At 32.7% G+C, this 19,482-nt stretch overlaps 1 protein-coding gene and 1 pseudogene across 1 annotated transcript; one reads left to right on the top strand and one right to left on the bottom strand.

Annotated features, from left to right (window-relative positions):
* Window positions 1-2,041: 2,041 nt before the first annotated feature.
* LOC110619270 (UDP-galactose/UDP-glucose transporter 2) lies at window positions 2,042-5,262 on the bottom strand. Its single transcript, XM_021762595.2, has 7 exons — window positions 4,855-5,262; window positions 4,338-4,366; window positions 4,040-4,241; window positions 3,699-3,941; window positions 3,505-3,606; window positions 2,763-2,870; window positions 2,042-2,472 (listed from the first exon to the last, which is right to left on the bottom strand). Exons 1-7 carry the CDS (start codon window positions 4,978-4,980, stop codon window positions 2,236-2,238), a joined length of 1,047 nt encoding a protein of 348 aa, XP_021618287.1. The 5' UTR covers window positions 4,981-5,262; the 3' UTR covers window positions 2,042-2,235.
* Window positions 5,263-9,014: 3,752 nt separating this feature from the next.
* LOC110609354 lies at window positions 9,015-13,792 on the top strand (annotated as a pseudogene).
* The last annotated feature ends 5,690 nt before the right edge of the window (window positions 13,793-19,482 follow it).

Raw genomic sequence — 19,482 nt, 5'->3', positions numbered from 1 at the left:
ATATAATATATTATTATTATCCTCTTATTTGGAGTTAAAAAATTTTATTAAATTTTTTATTTAAAATAAAATAATTTATTTTTTAATTTTATAAAATTTTTATTAAAAAATAAAATCATAATATAATTTTAAAAGAATTAACTTGAATTTTTTTAAAAAAATAAGTGTAAATGAGTTTGAAGTATCAATAATTTTATTTAGTTTCAATGTTGTTTTAAGTAGAGAAATAAGAATTTGAATATAAATTTATCAATATTCTGAGATCCAGAAGATAGTAGAATTTTAGTACAGCTGAATGAGTTTAATTTAAATTTAAAAGATGGTAGGGTTTTAATAAGTTTAATCTTAATGATTCATATTTTTTTCTTTATTCTTTTATTTATTTATTTTTTAGTGATATATAACTAATACTCTATTATAATATTACTTGTCGCTATCATACAAAACCGTATGTACGAATATGCTTTTCCTTCTCTCCCTACATTTAATTTCTTTTGGCGTTCGTGTGCTAACAGGATCATGGATATAGATGGATTTATTTTCCACTAACCCATCAAGTCAGATGAGCTATATCCTCTTTGTTGAATTCGAACTTTAATCTGCCTATCTATCAAGTCAGGTGAGTTATATCCTTTTTGTTGGATCCGAACTCTAATCTGCCTGTCTTACTCAAAGATGGTTTAAATCATGTGCTAGTGGGCAAGTTGCACAGTAAATACTGGGTGAGTTTCAACCTAACTCCAACAGAGGACCGCGGTCATCACAAATAAATAATAAACCTTTAATTGGTTAAGCATTTAAAGCATTTTTTAATAAAAGTAAATACATACTATTTAATCGCTTATCAATTTTCAATTTTTCCATTAGATGTACTCGGTATAAAAACATACTACCTATTAATATTTATTTAGTTTTTTACATTGAGATTCATTTTTTCAGAAAATAATTTGAATTTTGAAAAATATATTTTAAAAAGTTAATAATAAATAATGACAATATGATCTCTAAAATTTTATTTATTTAATAAAATATTCTTTTAATTTAAATTTATATTTAAAAATAAATATTTTTATATTTATTGCATATAATTAATATAGTATGATAAATTATTTTATATTATAAATAAACCCTTATTGTAATAGATATATTATACGAAATATATATTTTATATTTGTTAACATAAGTAATAAACTTGATGAAATATGTTTATTTACATATTTATTATATAAAATAATTTATACTGTATTAATTATATAATAAATATAAAATATATTTACATTTCAAATTTAATATTAAATCAAGTATTTTTTTTTTGCTGATCAAATAAAATAAGAACTATAGAACTATATTATAATTTCCTATTAGTTTTTTAAAATTTAACTTAATCCTTCAACTGAAAAATTGAGTCTTTTATTTAATATATATGCATGCTTTGTAGAGAAAGAATTTTCTCTCTTTTGGTTTTTCAGTTTTTTAGGCTAGGCTTATTTCAAAGTGTCGCTCTATCAGCCTTTCTCTGTCTCGAGAGAGCTTACCTATACCTACGGGCTGTATGTTCCTCTCCACTGTTGGTGGAGTGTAGGCAAGCCTTTAGTAGTGCTGGTGGCAATTGTGCTTCAAAATTGAATATCTTTTGTTGCTGTCGTTGCATTCACAGGTTGATGGAACCAAGATTTGAGTTTTCATATGCTTCGAGACCCAAAAAAAAAGTGAATAAAAATTATGAAATGAAAAAGAATATTATATTTTTATAAAAAATAAATTATTTATTTACAAATAACATTAACTGTAAAACTGTTTTGACACATTTTTTTATTAATTATAATTTCCCATATTTATATTTGAACCACTGGAAAAAAATATTGAAAAATTTACAAAATATAACTTAATATAAGATATTATTTTGAAATTTAAAAATATAAACAAATAACATAAAAATAAAGAAAAATAAAAAAATACATATTAGTATTTTTTTTTTTTGGTCAAAATTTATTAAGCTTTTGTTAACTTAGTCCATGTTTAAGTAAATTAAAACCAAGAATAGCTTGAGAAGTGATGAATTCTTCAAGTCATTTTCACCACGGCAAATTTACATCACTACTGTCTTTGGCCAACTTCTATTATCTGACTATCCCTTAAAACTAATGTGTAAATTAAAAGCAGAAAAAAAGGGAAAAAAAATGAAGGAAAACATGAGAAAAAGAACAAATAAATTATGAGCTTCATCTTCATTCTTCACACTAAGGGCCTATTCTCTTCATCTCCTTCACCCTCTCCATCATTATCAACGAGTCTTTTCTCTTCTTTCAATTGAGACTTCCCCTGCTTTTTGGGAGCATCATTATCTAGCAACATCTTCAATATTATTCCCATGGCTATGAGCAGTAGCCCTGTTCCATGCTGGTCTGTTAATGGCTTCGTAAATATCATATATGACAGTAATAATGTGACTGCCTTTCTAGCTGTTGTTATCTGTATCAAAAGTACAAATCAAAGTCTAGCAGTTAGATAATCCGCAGAAATCAAGCAATACAGCCATTCAAAACAGAGTGTATAATGCATTTTTTTCTAATGATGATTGAATGTTTCAACTCCCAAAATATTAACAGTTTCTCCGAAAAACACTAATGCACCCATTTCAAACACATCTAAACCACAGTGGAATACCCACTAGTCCAGCAAGTGGGCTATTGAACTAGTCCATATATGCAAAATTATGAAACAAAAAGAAGGGAAAATATGGAGGCTAAAACCATACATACCATGGCAGTTGTAGCTGCACCAAAAATGGCAACAAGGGATAAAACAGACAATTGCCCAATGAATGTGGCCATTGCTTCAAATACTAGCACTCCATACACATAAGGATGCTGCAATCAACACTAAAACTTATTATTACTCCAAACAACAAACACCAGTTTTGGTAAAGACCTTACCTACAAAACAAAAATTTTCTCATGAAACTGTTGGTCTTGAATCTTTATCTTAATCAAAAAGATACTAAACAAGCAAAACAAGGAATCAAAATACACATAATCTTCATCTGTGTTTATTCCTTCCATCAACCAGAGCCTGTTAAGTTTTGTCTTCCATCACTGCACTCAACCCTCTAATGTGTAGCACACATCATCTACATCTTGATGAACAATTTTACTTTTCTCTTTTCTAATGATTTATTACATATTTCCCTTATTTCATTTGCAGGGTCTATTCTCACTTTCTATCCATCAATTAGGAAAAAAACAACACTTGAAGCTCAGCTAAGTCAGCTGCATTCACCAATATATATTCTAGTGAAGCGGCCCATCAACTACCAAACAATTGATTTCTCTTAAGTTAATTCTTTTCTTAATTCTATTAGCTGTGCATAGCCAGCAAGTTTATGTGACAACTCCAAAACCATTGTAATTAAAATCATAGTGTACAGACCTTCTAGAAGAAAATTTAAATAAACATACATATATATATATATATATATATATATATAATGACAACATTATTTACTTGAGAACAAGAATTCCAAGCCTTAAACAGCTCTCCTGTCAATATCATTGGTGGAAGCAAGAAGGGTAATCCTACTAGCGTTGAGCAGAATAGCACCTCAATCTGTTAGAAATAAATGCAATAAAAATCAATACAAAAAAAAAAACATAGTTTTGTCAAATCAGAATTGGAGTGATTGAAGAAATGGTGATCACCTGTTTTGTGTCCGGATTCATAGTAAAAATTGCTTCTTGCAAGTTCCCCATTAAAGAATCCATAATTAATGCACCACAGATCATTAGAATGCCAATTACACTAAAATTTGGAGAAGTTTGGGCATCTGCTAAGGTGAAAAGGATCAGACCAATAACTAGAAGCAGAGCAGAGATGTATTCGTGAAATGAATATTTCCTTCTCAAGCCCGGAATGAAGGCACCCATTACCATGACTGGAAGTACCTAAAAATTGTGAAATTCATGGAGACTCGTATAATTAAACAGCAGGTACAAATACAATAGCATTTGTTAAGAAATTTAACGACGACAACTTAATGTACCTTGGTTGATTTGAACATGATTTGGGCTGGATAGTTAAGGAAGGCCAAGGAACCTTTGGTCAATCCATGAGAACCCATAAGAACAGCAGAGAGTTTCACATAAGTTTTCCACGGGTTCACCATTTGCTTAGTGGTGAAACCCTGAAAGTATATGAGCACCAGATACACAAATCCTTGCACAAAAGTGAAATACCAGCCATAGCTGAAGATCGAAAAGAGCAAATGATTACAGTTAAAACATGAACTGTAGAATAGAACTAGCCACTAAGTTACAGTTGGTTTAGGAATGGCGACGTACCTGAACTGAAGCCTATTATACACATATTCCTGAAATTAAACAGCGAAGACTTATCAAATTTATGATTATTATTACAATTGAGGTCACAATAAGAATTCAAAAACAATAAAACAGTGCACAAAGAAACAAGAGAAGAGCCTTTTAACACCACAATAAGCTTAAGGATGCAAATGAGTCAAACTACCCTGTTTGGTTGTGGAGAAAAAGGATGTGAGCAATAACAGAGTGGTTCAATAAACACTAATTTTGTTTTGTCATGTAAAATCATTTCTAAACTATTCAACAAACAGAAACGTCAAAATAACAAGGGAGCTAACATCGTAAATTCCCACATTTTCTCAACTACCAAACAGAGCACAACCACAAGGAAAAAAAAATGAAGAAAAAAAAGAGCATGTAGAGAAGTTAAACCCCAACAGCACCAAATGAGAATTGCCCATCAAAGTCCAACAAAAAACAGCAAAAGGAAAACCCAAATGATAAATAATAATAATAATGCCAAATACATAAAACAAACCTCGCAAATGCCATTAACGAGATAACCAAAGAAGAACCCAGAAGAACAAATAAGGAATTGCTGCCATTTAGGTCGATCAGAGAGCGAAATCCCGAACAGAGACCTCGATTGATCTTCGCCCTTCATATCCCTGTCCCTAAATCCTGATCGCCAAAACCAACTTCAGTAGACTATAACAGGAAAATCCCAAGAAGACCAAAAGGGTCTTCTCTGGAAAAGATAAATTGCTTGGGCTACCGGTGCATGAGAAAGTTTTCACAAAGAAAAAGTTTTGGTCTATTGAATCGAAGAAGAAAAGTATCCAAGGAGCAGATGAGAAAGCCTTAAATTTATCTCTCTGCCTGGAAAGAGAAGAGTCTAGAGCGAGAGAGAGAGAGAGTAGACGCCTTAGCTCTGGGCTGGAAACCGAGGGAGAGGGAGGGGTTTTAAGGGGGAAAAAAACAAAAAGACGGCTAGCGACGGACTCACACATCCCGACACTTTGAAAAATTAGGAGAATTACGGGTTTCACGGAAAACATTTTCTCGCGATAAAATGGCAAGTTAGAAAATCTACCAGAAACATGTTTATTTTTCACAATTTATAAAAATATTTTACGATTATACAAGTCTAATAAGCTTTCAAATTTCAAAATAATTAGGAAAATTTGATTTTTTTTTTTAAATTTTAGAGGATAGAATAGTAATTTTCCAAATATTTACCTTCAGCAGTGCACAATAATACCATTTTGTTAAAATAACCCCAATTCCAAGCTTTACTAGTTAGAGATTTTCATTATCATCTTTAATTATATTCACATATTGGAGAGATCACAAAGATTATCCTGCAAGCAATGTCAATCCACCTCGCACCCACTTTTGTTCTGTCGAGCTTCTATTTGTCCTTTTATGGAAAACTTTAGGTTGGATTTGTTGATGCAAATAACAAACTCCATTCCCAAAATATACCACTCGGTGAAATTTTGAAACTAGTATCATTTGCAATTTTGGAACTGTATCAGCTTTCGTGTACTCTTTGCCATTGAGATGCTATCATCCAAGTCTTTCAAACAGAGGATGTGAACTGTGACCGTTCAAATGATCAAGGCAGTTCTTGTAACTGAGGCTTAGATTCAACCTTCTTTGGTGAAGTACATGAAAGAGATGGTGTAAAATAATACAAGAAAAGTTAGTTTGGGAGTGGGTAAATAAAGTCTTTTAAGTAGGTATTCATATAGTGGAGCAACAGTGTTTTCTACACCGACTTTAATTTATAATATAAATTTATAGGGTTTATGTGATGAATTATTTTTATATAATATTTGGGATAGCGATAAATATTTCATTATTATTTTATAATTTACAAATTTTGCACGATTTTGTCTAAGTTTTTGAAATTTTCTTTTATTAATAGTTTATTTGATTTTTTTTAATTATTAATTATGAAATTTTTATGTATTCATATTATTTTTTATTAATAAATTATTTATAATTCTAAGAAAACAGACAAATATGAAGAATTAGTTATAATATTTATTTTTATATAATAAAAATACAAAAAGTAATTACATTTTAAAAAAAAAACTCATGTAATATAAATTTGAGATAATATCCATAAAAATCTTAAATTTTATATCTTTTATAATTATATTCTTAATTTTTTTTATAAAAAAATCTTATATTAATAATATAGTTATAATTATACTATTTATAATCTTGTTAAGAACTAGCGTAGAAATTCATTTTAGTAAAAAAAAATTTTAATTAGAGTAATATTTAAATTTAAAGACAGAAATAAAAAAAAAAATTTCTTTGTCTCATTATTAAACTTCCAACATCCTGTTTAGAATAGAGATATAAGTAAGTGAGACGACTCAAACCGATATATTTTTAAAATGGTAATTAAGGATACAATGATTAATTCATTAAAAATAAATAACTTTACACTCAGATGGAAAAAGTTTTACTTTAGCACTAAATGGTATATATACAAATTTGAAGATGTATAAAAATAGTTATACTGCCAAATAATACATATACAAATTTAAAAATGCATGTAAATAGTTATTCTGTAAAAATAAATGAAAAATATATTTCGATCAACGTTAATACTGAAATTAATAATTATCTATCTATGATTTAATATATTATTTTTAGAATTATATAAAATAAAAATATTTTTTATCATTATTTTTTATCTCTGTCTTTAAATTTAAATATTATTTTATTTAAATTTTTTTAATTAATATGAGAGTCTTTTATATTGAAATTATTTTTTTATTAATTTTTAATAAAATTATAAAAATATTGTTAGGATAGAATATTTTTATTAAAAAAGTTAAGGATATAATTATAAAAAAATATAAAGTTGAGATTTTTGTAAACATTTCTCCTATAAATTTCAACAATAAAATAAAAAAAATTGTGATTTACTTCATTAGTTATTTAATTACATGTCAAAACATCGATTAGACATAATTTTAATAAATGTTTAAGATATATTATTTGTAATTTATTATCGGTTATAAGCTATCAATTTCTTATCAATTATGCGTGATGATTAAATCAAGTGGTTTTTAATCTTTAAAATTTTATTTTATTAATAAAATATTTTTTATTAAAATTCACTGATAATAAAAATATTATTTTATTAACTAAATAAAAATTTAAAAAATAAATAATTTACTCTTAAAAATATAGGAATGAAATTATGAGTTTTGATAAACCTTACCACTATACTGTAATTATCTTTATATTTAATTATTTTTCTTTTTTAAAGGCAAATATTTGCACGCTAGTACTGTAGACCGGCAACACCAGATCACGGCTTCTCTATCATGCGATATATCGCGAGATATTTGGACTCGGAACAAGCTTTGAACCTCATGCACAAACTTGCCACGTATAAGCTCACTTGATGACGTGGCAAACAAGGGTGACATGCTGTTCATTTTCGTCATCCTGAAAGAACAAAAAAAGGAAAATCCCATTTCCCCACCTCTATTTCCCTTTTTTTTCCTCCTTCAAAGTGTTCGATCTTCTGGGGGTTCGACTATTTTTTTTTTCATAAAAATAAAAATATATAATTAATAATTAATACAAATATAATAAAATAACAATTAAAATAAAATTCATATGCTTCTATATAAATTAATATACTAGCTTATAATTCAAATATATCCAATTACTTTAGTCTGTTTCATATTTCTTTTTAATTTAAAAAAAAAGTTAGAAAAAACGCAATCTGTTACAACTGTATTATTCCTTTCATTTAAATAATAGTAAATTGCTCAATAAAGGCGCAACAATTTTGCTTTTTTTTAAAAAATTTAAAATTTATTGAATATGATGTGAATAAACAATCATAGTTTGAATTTAAATAGTATTTCATCAGCATCATTGAGAGAAGAGAGAAGAAGTGAGAAGAAACTAAGAAACGTGAGTGTGTGAGAAGCGGCAGGGATTGTCATGCCTGTTGTTTGGGGAGGCACTGCAAAGTTACAGTTTGGTGATTCCGTGCAGTTGTGGTGGTGTCCTCTCCCTTAGGGTAGGGGACGGTTTATTTTATTTTAGTCTTTTGCGGATCCACGACGTCCTTTATCTTTTGCCGGGGTTGTGGTGATTTGGATTTTTTTTTGAATTCTTTTACTTTCACTGTTATGATTCTGATGTTTCATCGTGAGAGAGCTATTATTATTGATGAACCTAGGTTTGATGAGGGCTTTGATTGGCTTCGAGAGGGGTATTCTTTTTAGTGATATAGCATTTGGAGACCGCATCACTACGTCCGACAAGAAACACTACCATAAGCTATTGGCAAGTTGAGCTCTGCCACGTCCTATTTGTTAGTGTATTTATCCTACACCATTATCTTAAACCTTTTTATAAGTTATTTTATTTATTAATAAAAGAGATTTTATTATCAATATTATTTGTTTGCATGCTACATAATAATAATTAACATCTTTAATTATTTATTAGGGTAAACTGTAATTTAGTCCCTCTGATTTAGTGAAATGCAACATTTTGTCCCTCTATTTTAAAAAATCTTCAATTTAGTCACTGTGATTTTTAAAAACTATGACATTAGTCACTCCCGTTAGATTTTCAATTAAATCACCGTTAATTTTAGTTAAAAAGACTAAAATACCCATTCTCTCTCCTTCCTCTTCCTCTTCTTCTTCTTCTTCTTCTTCTCTTTTTCGATCTCCTTCTTCTTCCTCTTCTTCTTCTTCTTCTTCTCCTTCCCGATCTCCTTCTTCTGCTTCTTCTTCTTCTTCTTCTTCTTCTTCTTCTCTTTTCCGATCTCCTCCTTCTTCTTCTTCTTCTCTTTGATGTCCTTATTGAAGCCTTGGAGCGTGAGGGAGTCACTCACGTATTTGGATACCCAGGAGGGGCTTCCATGGAGATTCATCAAGCCCTCACCCGCTCCAGTGTAATCCGTAATATTCTTCCAAGACATGAACAAGGTGGAATCTTTGCTGCTAAGGGCTACGCCAAAGCTTCTGGTCGCGTTGGCATTTGCATTGCCACCTCTGGCCCTAGTGCCACCAACTTCGTTAGTGGACTTGCCGATGCACTGCTGGATAGTGTACCCATTGTTGCCATCACCGGACAAGTTCCTCGTCGCATGATAGGCACTGATGCATTTCAAGAAACACCGATAATTGAAGTAACAAGATCCATAACTAAGCACAATTTTATGGTTGTTGATGCTGAGGACATTCCTCGTATTGTCAAAGAAGCCTTTTATCTTGCTTCTTCCGGCAGGCCTGGACCGATGCTTGTAGATGTACCAAAGGATATCCAGCAACAACTTATCATTCCAAACTGGGACGTGCCCATGAGGCTACCTGGGTACATATCAAGGCTACCAAAAAGCCCTGAAATTGGGAAATTGGAGCAAATTGTGAGGGTGATCTTTCAATCCAAGAAACCGGTACTGTATGTTGGTGGTGGGTCTCTGAATTGTAGTGAGGACCTAAGGCGATTTGTTGAGCTTACCAAGATACCAGTGGCGAGTACTCTAATAGGCCTTGGAAGTTTCCCTTTTGGCGACGAGCTGTCACTTCACATGCTGGGAATGCATGGGACTATGTATGCAAATTATGCAATAGATCAATCAGATTTGCTGCTGGCTTTTGGAGTTAGATTTGATGATCGTGTGACGGGTAAAGTCGAGGCTCTTGTTTTGGAGTTAACATGGACTATGTATGCAATAGTGAGTGAAACAAATTTCTTCTTCCTCAGCTTTTGGAGTTACATTCTTTTAAGAATGCTATTACTGGGTATCCAAATACGTGAGTGACTCCCTCACGCTCCAAGGCTTCAATAAGGACATCAAAGAGAAGAAGAAGAAGAAGGAGGAGATCGAAAAAGAGAAGAAGAAGAAGAAGAAGAAGAAGAAGAAGAAGAAGAAGAAGAAGAAGATCGGGAAGGAGAAGAAGAAGAAGAAGAAGAGGAAGAGGAAGGAGAGAGAATGGGTATTTTAGTCTTTTTAACTAAAATTAACGGTGATTTAACTGAAAATCTAACGGGAGGGACTAATGTCATAGTTTTTAAAAATCACAGTGACTAAATTGAAGATTTTTTAAAACAGATGGACAAAAGGTTGCATTTCACTAAACCAGAGGGACTAAATTACAGTTTACCCTATTTATTATTATGATGATAATAATAAAATATGACTAGTATGATTATTGATTGATAATCATTAGATGATCATGTGTATATTGATATAAATCAATAATCATAGATACTTATTAGAGAATAAAGTATTGGATGGATCCACATTGAGATCACTACATGAGTTATTATCATAAGTGAATATCAAGATAATTATGTTTTAATCATTTGACTTGAGATTGCCATAATTTCCAACATAACGACTGTTATGTTTTGACATAACCAAACACTGCTTTTAATTGGATAATCATAAAAGTTATGATTGAATATAATAGCAATTATGTAGAGGATATTGAACAATCAAGATAGAATTTGTTCCTCTCTTTGAGAGAGATATTGACTGTGCGGTTGTTGAAGCCGGTCAAAAATAACCTTTTTGGTTATCAATAATTTTACAACTGTAGATAGTGGCAAAAGGATCGAATCCACAGGGAATTGATACTTACCTATTTTCCTTATCAAGACCAAGCAAACAATTGAAAGTAAATAAATTGAAAGTAAATAAAAGGGGGTTTTGAGATTGATGAATTAAACTACTACGGAAAGCAATAAAGTAAAGCAAATAACAAAAATAAAGAAGATTCAAATATGAGAAATGCTCTAGTTGAAGAATTGGATCCATTTCAGTTGTTGGGATTGATCATTGACACTTAGGTTCCTTTGTTTGATTGAATAAATTAGTTACGAAGATGAAAGACGTTTCTCATCACCATATCCCTCCTTAAATATAAATTAATTAGAGAACGTCCTCTAATTAATTACTAATTAACAAGTTGCCAAGGAATGTCCTTGGGCCTTTAGCATCTAATAATTGTCAATTGCATTAAGAAATAAAGAGACCTAATTCTAGCTACCCAAACGCATGGTAATATTGCTAGATCATACAATTTCCTTAGTCTTTATACCAAGAGTTACTTGTGTTTGAATAATCCAAGCAATTACGGACTTAAAACTTGTAACAGCCCGGACGTGAACCCCGGCACTGTTACCGCTCACAGCCCGTGACCTTCCTCTGGGCCCAGCCACTGTGAGCAGCTCTTAACATCCCTTCACCCTCACGGGTTCCAGGCAGGATTTGTCCCTCGGGGGAGCCATTACGGTCCGCCCTAGCCCGAGTGGATTTGGCCCAATTCCTTCCTCTGGGAATTAGGTCGCCTCCCCCACTGCTCGAACCCTTGACCTCCCACTTTAAGGGAATAGTCTGGTGAGAGTGAGTACCAATTGTTCCATTGGGGTACAGAGTACAGAGATAGTGCATGCACAGGTTAAGCCTTGGTACAGAGAAAAGAGTTTTTATTTTCACAGAAAAATGTATGATCATGTATGAGTTTTATAGGTACACAGAGAGTATAACAGGCTTGCTACGGGTTCTGGCGGCCTTAAGCCGACCTGAATCCTAGCGCCGGTGACGGTTCATTTTGGGGTCGTTACAAAACTATTCAAACTAATAAATTATTACTTTGCAATCAAGAATCAATGGGCCCTATTGATTTAAACCAAAAAGCAACAATGAAATTAAGCATGAAATTGCATAAATATTGAAAAAATAAAAGATAAACAATGTATGTTCAGATCTCCCAATCCATAAAACAACCAAAGTTTTACCTAATCTTCAACTAAAAAAAAAGGTTTCAGCCACTCATGGCTGAAACAAAACCAAAAATAAAGAAAGAGATGAAGAAGAGATGTGGCCACTTGCAATCCCGTATGTGTGTCCAAGGGAGAGTAGAAAAAGCATGGGGCGGCTCATTATGTGTGTTTTTATAGTTGAAAGTGTTGCTCTAGGTCTCTTGATGAGGTGGAGCCTTCTTATGAATTTTAAATTTTGAATTTTGAATTTTGAATCTTGATTACTTGGGAGGCAAGTATGTCTTGATTACTTGGGGGGCAAGTATGTCTTCTTGAGATTTGGCTTCCTAAATAAGCTGAATTTTGAATTTTGAATGTGCATCTTCTTGAGATTTGGTTTCTTAAATAAGGGAAAGACTTCTTGGAAATTTGAAATTTGAATTTCAAATTACTCTGCTGAATGTACTTTCCTTATTTACTACTTTCCTTATTCAGCACTTTTCTTATTCAGCACTTTCCTTCAACTGCAACTTGACTTGGGCAACAAGCTTATTCTCCTCTATCCCTTTTTAGGCAGTTTTAAGAGCATTTTCACCAAATTATCTCTTTACACCATTTTTTGCAAAATAAGATCAAAACCATATAATTAAGCAGAAAAAGTGTAAATTAACATTAATAACAACATGATAAAATGGTCTAAATTTGGCTCTATCAGATATCTTCTGGATCTCTCGATAAGTGAGATTGAGAAATGTATGATTGTGCTCAAATGAATTGATAATGTGATCAATATTATTTGGTTTTATCAGTATACTTAGAGATCGAGAAATCACAAGTTTGAATATTATATGTTTGACATTGACCACGACTTATGTTCAAACTAGATATCGTATGACAAAGGGATTAATAAAGGTTCTATTTATTAGGCTTTATCGGACTATCGATCCTTATATTAATTGAGTAGTCATAATGTCTTGCTAAAGACACTTATGATTTATGGGTCTTGTTGGACTGGGCCTATTGCCAATTAATGTGAGTCTATTGAGTCACACAGAAAATAACGTCATGTGCTATATCATATTAATGGGCTAAGAGCCCGTCAGTATAATTAATAATAATATTAATAAAGATATTATTATTAATATTAATTATTTTTTATTATTATAAAATAATAATATTTAAAAGATTTACAGTCTATCTATAACAATTACAGATAAACGATGTTTTCGTTTTCTTTTGAAAAAGACTTATTGCATAGATATTTTAGTATCTGTGATACTGTGACGGCTGCATTGAACACAACTCTTTTACGAAAAGAAGTATGGGAAAACGAAAAGATTGAGAGAAAGTGAGTGAACAAAAAATACATTCTTTGAGTTGTGAGAGCAAGGTTTTTTTAGTAATTATTTTTTTGGGATTATAGATTTGGAGCACATAGCTAATTCATCCATTGAGAGAGCTAGTACTCCAGATGGAAACGTTCGTGTGGATACCATTGAAGGTGTTCGTTTTAGAAGCAGCACCATCAGTCCGGAACAGTTTCATTTGTCAAGTCTAAAAGGTTAGTCTTTTTATCCTTCCTTTCGAATTAAACAAAGCACTTGAATCCGGAAAGGGAAACCATAGATTTTTTTTTGCTGCGTAATTTTTGGATTGCAGTGATCTCTGGGCTTCATTACACTCTTCTCGTTTGGCTAGTTGGATGATCATCTATGGTTTCCGATGGCCTTGTTCTAGTTTGGTTTCTTCATTGCATGCACCTCTTTCTTTCTTTTCATGGTTTGCCTTTGTTCGTGTGTCTACTGCTTGTTTCTGAGCTCGGTGTAACAGCCCGGAAACTGAACTGCTACCGGCACTAGGATCCAGATCGACTTAAGGCCGCCGGGACCCGTAGCAAGCCTGCTGTGAACTCTGTGTACCTATGAAATCCCATACATGATCACACATTTTCTGTACAAACTTAAAACTTTTCGTTGTTCCAAGGCATACCCTGTGCATACACTATCTTGGTACTGTAAAACCCCTGCTAGAGCTCTCATCTTTGCTCTAGGCGGGTCAACTCATATAATGTTAAGCCTGGTTTTTTCATGCATCTACAATAAAATCATTTTCATAACAGACCATGTATATACAAAAGGGATTACAACTCATAGGGTCAAGCATCATCTATCCATCTATACAACATAACCTAGCTTTTACAATTACATGTCCATACTAGCTATTACATAACTCTTCTCTTTAGCTGTACCCTGCTGACACCTCTGGACTCTGAACCTGCAAGACAGGGGTTAAGGGAGTGGGTGAGTTATACTAGCCCAGTGAGTAGAACATATGAAACATATTATAAACCATGATCTCATGAAATGCATCACAACACAAGTAAATCACATAATCTCAGACGGACTAATTCAAAATTCCCCCAAATCGCCCGGCCCGCGAAGGAGCTCCTCAGGTCTTCATTCAGCACCCTATGGTACCGTGTGCCCAGCCCTTTCAGGGCTCCTCAGGTCTTCATTTAGGGGGCTAATGAATCCAAGCTACGCCCGATCTGTACATGCACTGATTAATGCAACATCTTCGTGCTCATTAATGCAATACTATAAACATGGCATAAATGGTGCATGAAACATGCTAAAAATGTTTGAGTTCTCGTATGAAAAGATTTAGTTCAGTTCCACTCACCTCTGTCTGACTCTGCAGGTTCTGAAGCAGTGCTCACTGCTGACCTCCTTGGTTCCTCTGGTCCGTTCCTACACAGGTGGACTGAAATGAGGGACCAAACTCACTCAAGAACATTTCTAAGAAACTCCCCAAAAACCCTCTAAAGCATCCTAGAACAATCACATAAAACATGCAAAAGAAAGCTGGACAGGGCACTTTCGGCGGCAGGTTCGGCGGCCGAAACTCCCCTCCAGAGACAAAACTCATGCATGTTCGGCGGCACCTTCAGCAGCCGAAAGTCTCGTCCAGAGACGAAATTCAACCTTCGGCGGCACTTTCGGCGGCCGAACCTTGCCTCCAGAGACGAAAGTCCAAATGTTCGGGGGCAAGCTTTGGCAGCCGAAACTGCCTCCACAAGGGGTTCGGCGGCCGAACCTTCCTTCGGCGGCCGAACCTGGTTTTGCCCGTTGGGCAGAAACCTGCTCTGTTTCATGCAAACTTTACCCAAAACTTATCCAACATGCATAGCAACTACTCCCAACTAGCATATACCACATAACATGCATAAAGAGGGCTAAAACTAACCTAAAACCTCAACAAACATATCAAACAACACTTAAGCATGCTTAAACACCAAAAATCCTCAAAAACCTCCCTTAACCTAAACATGCATAACTACCCATACAACTCCCATAAACCCTTCAAAATCAAGAAAGGAAGTTCAGGATCTTCACTTACCTCTTCCAAACAAGAGATTGAACGATCCCTACGTGGAGATATGGAGCAATCCTCTCTCAAACTCTCCAAGCTTCCAAACCTTTGCTCTTTTGCTTAAAAACTTCAAAACCACATGAAAATCCATCAAAACCATGAAAGATTTAAGCAAACACATAAATCACTCAAGGAAGATCAAGTCTCACCTCAGCTCGTGCAAATGGAAAGAAAATCTTATCCATTTGACCGACCTAGGGCCTTTTATAGTTGGCTGGCCAGACCAACTACGGCGGCCGAATGAGAACCCGAATGCCATGCATGTTCGGCGGCCGAAAGTCACCTTCGGCGGCCGAACCTTGGCTTTTCTGCCTTGGTGCTTTTCTTGCAAAACCTCATTTCTTTTAACACTTAAAACATTAAAACGCGTATAAAACCATAGAAAACATAGCCCTTACCCTTCTAGAGACTTTCGACATTAGAAATGCCACCGAACTACAGAAATTCCGATGCCGGACTCTAGTCGGGTATTACACTCGGTATGGGAATTTGGCTGTGTGGAGATATCGGTGCGGCGGTGGCGTGATTGGTTGTAATACTCAACTAAAATCTGGTGTCAAAATTTAAACTTTCCTACAGAATCTCTATTGGAATTCAGAATCTCGGAACTAAAAATTTTAAAAGGGTAAAATGAGTTTTTATAAAATGAATTTTAAGTATTTTAAATGTACTTAAAAATTTTTCAAAACATCAAGGTTCAGCTGTCGAACCTCCCAAGCTCGGCCGCCGAACCTCCCAGGCTCGACCGTCGAACTTAAGTTGGCAGACCCATCTATATAAGACCTTCAAACCAGATTGTGAAAAGAATTTCTCTTCCTTTGGACAGAGGTAGGTCACACCCTTCTCAACCTTTTTTCTATGAATTTCTTCAATCAATCCCCTCTTTTCCTCATATGGTCTTTGGGTTTTAAAAATCAAGTTTAGGTTCGAGATTTTTGGCAATCAGAGTTCATCTCTTCCTCTTCTCCAAACTCTCTCTTGCTGTGGTTGTATTTTCTTTGAAGAGTTAAGTTGAAACTCTTACTTTTTCTTTGGTTTTGAATTCTAAAGAGGTTTGAAAGCTGTTTTAAAATGATTTTATTTTATGCAAAGTTTTGAGATTTAAGTTTTCAAAATTATAGATATTGAATGAATTCATATTTTGATGAATGTATGTGGTTCCTTCCCTTGTTTCTAAATCGATTTATGATCCTAGTTGGATTTTTTATTAGTTTTATAGGCTTAAATATTGGTTTGGTTGCATTTGGAGGCTAGATTGCAAAAGCATAATCGAGTTTGGCATGAAACCTGGAGCTAGATTGCAAAAGCAGAATCGAGTTTGGCATGAAGCCAAAATCCAGGTTCGGTCGCCGAACATGCACTTGACTTCCCTTCGGCCACCGAACATGCACTTGAGGCAGCCATCTTTAGCCACTAAAATTGCCTCCGAAAGTTTGACTTTCAAATCTGTAAGAGGATTTTAGGGCACTGAACCTGCCATCAAAAGTCCCTTATCTAGCCATTTTCAGTCTGTTTTCTACAAGCTTTCTTATATGCTTTTAGAAGTTTCTTGGGGTAATTTCAAGAGTTGTAAAACTCATGTTTGGTCTCTTATTTAAGTCCATTTGTATAGGATCAGACTTAGGAGACCGTAGAGACAAATAGCGAGATAACTGCTTTAGATTTAGGCTTGCATCAGCCAGAGGTGATCTTTAAACTAAACTATTATTTTAAAAAAATCAAACATTTTAAGCATGCTCATGCATCATGAATGCCATTTGTATATAATTAGGTTGTTTTGCATTAGAATTCACAAATACGATGCACTGCATAATTAATTGTTGTTGTGAATGGATGTTGAATGATCCACTAACCCTCAAACATGTTATGTTATGTATGACGGTTATGGTAATCCATGTCGAGACTCATTCTATACCCCTGACACTATGTAAGAGAAAGATCAGGATGTCTATTCTATGCCCCTACCACTATGGTTATATTATGTTATATTTAAGAGGAAATTCCAAGGAGCAATTATGGGGCGGGCACTATTGGAATTATGGAGAGTTACTGGTGACAAGTCTATCTTGATGTGAATTATTTGTGTTGTGACGCATTCATATGATTATAAATCTTATTAAACTGTTTCATGTTATGTTTCTACTCACTAGGCTCTAGTAGTTTATCCCTTTCCCCTAACCCCAGGTTTGTAGGATAAGAGTTAACTCGGGAGGTCAACGGTATTTTATGGTGTAGTTCTGGTGTAATAGTATAGTTATGGGCATATAATATATTGTGGTTTAGAATTGTATTTTATGGTTCCTTGTTTATGATCTTATTGTGTAAAAATTTTAACTTTAAGTTATATTTGAACCAAATTGAAGCATGTAATGATGACCATACTAGAATATTTGATGAGAGTTCTAGTATGAGTTTATGTTTTTAGTTATGTTTATATGCACATGTCGAGTTTTGGTTCATGGAAATATTTTTGTATGTTTTTAAGATCATGGTTGGAATTATATCAGATGTAACAGAATATATAGTAGGCTTATTATGGATTCTGATGACTTTAAGTCGATTTAAATTCTATCACAGGTAGTGGTCTGATTCGCATATCATTACATCGATTCTAGTGCGGGCGATGTATCGATGGCTTTGATTTTGTTGTATTTATTTTTTTGGTTGATTCGATTGATCGTGTTTAGTTCAATTTGTTTTCTTTGCTGATTTTTTCTTATTTTGATTTGATTTGGTTTTGATTGGATCGGGACATTTGCTTCTGCCTTTTGTATGTAACCCACTAAATCTTGATAAAATGTAATCTACTGTGCATTGTTAAAATAGAAAACTATTTCATGTCCAATTAAATAATATAGATAAATTATTATATAATTTATGCAAACACTCCTATCTGAATTATATGAAGCAATTGATGCAACAACAATAATTTATTTTATAATTGATTTAATTATATTTTTTTAGTAAAAAGTTATAGGGTATGAAAACTCGAATTTGAGTTTTCATGGATAATATGTTTTTATTCACTAAATTAAGTCAGGATAGATAAATACCAAAAGAATCCTAAGAAGCGATTAATAAAAAATTTATCATATATTTTAATGCAATGTGCTAAATAAATGAAGTAAACATATGCATAGTTAATATAACTATAAGATATGGTTTTATTCATAAATATGTAACTGAATTACATATAATTTATAATTTGTGATGACAATATATATGCTTTAATTCATAAATTTTATATTTTATTTAATTTTTAGCTGAATTTTATAAAAAATAATTTTATATTAAATTAAAAGCGGTGGTATACTGAATTTTATAAGTAGATATTTAAAATTTTATATCCATTGAAGACAGTATGCATAAGTAAATTATATATAACTAATTAGTATGATTTTATCTTGCAATCCAAAATCATGTTACTAATTTATGTGTACTTGTATTTGGATTATTAAAAAAAAAAAGCAAAATTAACATATATAATATTTCACTTATTATAATAAGCAAATGTATGTATAGCTAATATAATAGTTATAATATATGGTCTAATTCATAAATGCATATACTATTTAATTGAATCAAATATGATTTATACTAGTGTTACTATAAAATAAAATACAATATAATTCATATTTATAAAAATATTTATCCTGTGATTAGAATTTAACTTCCTATTTTATATGTTTTATTCTGCAGAAAAGATAGATGAAGCTGCAGAGTTTGTCAAACTTGTTTGCTCTTGCTTTTGATGTTTTTCATTATTCAGATTAATGATTTTTTTTTTTCGGTTCCAAAAGAAAATCTTACATCTTTTTTTTCTTTCCGAGATCGAGTTAATATCATTGTATAGGTCTAAGCTAAACATAGAATATAAGCCGATCAAAAAAACATTATACAGACTAAAAAAAAAGGAAGTTCCAGATCTCAACATTTAATCCAAGACTAAGGTCTGAGCCTAACC

The sequence above is a fragment of the Manihot esculenta genome, chromosome 1 (assembly GCF_001659605.2).
Source record: "Manihot esculenta cultivar AM560-2 chromosome 1, M.esculenta_v8, whole genome shotgun sequence".
Taxonomy (NCBI): domain Eukaryota; kingdom Viridiplantae; phylum Streptophyta; class Magnoliopsida; order Malpighiales; family Euphorbiaceae; genus Manihot; species Manihot esculenta.
This window is presented reverse-complemented; position numbering and strand designations above follow the sequence as displayed.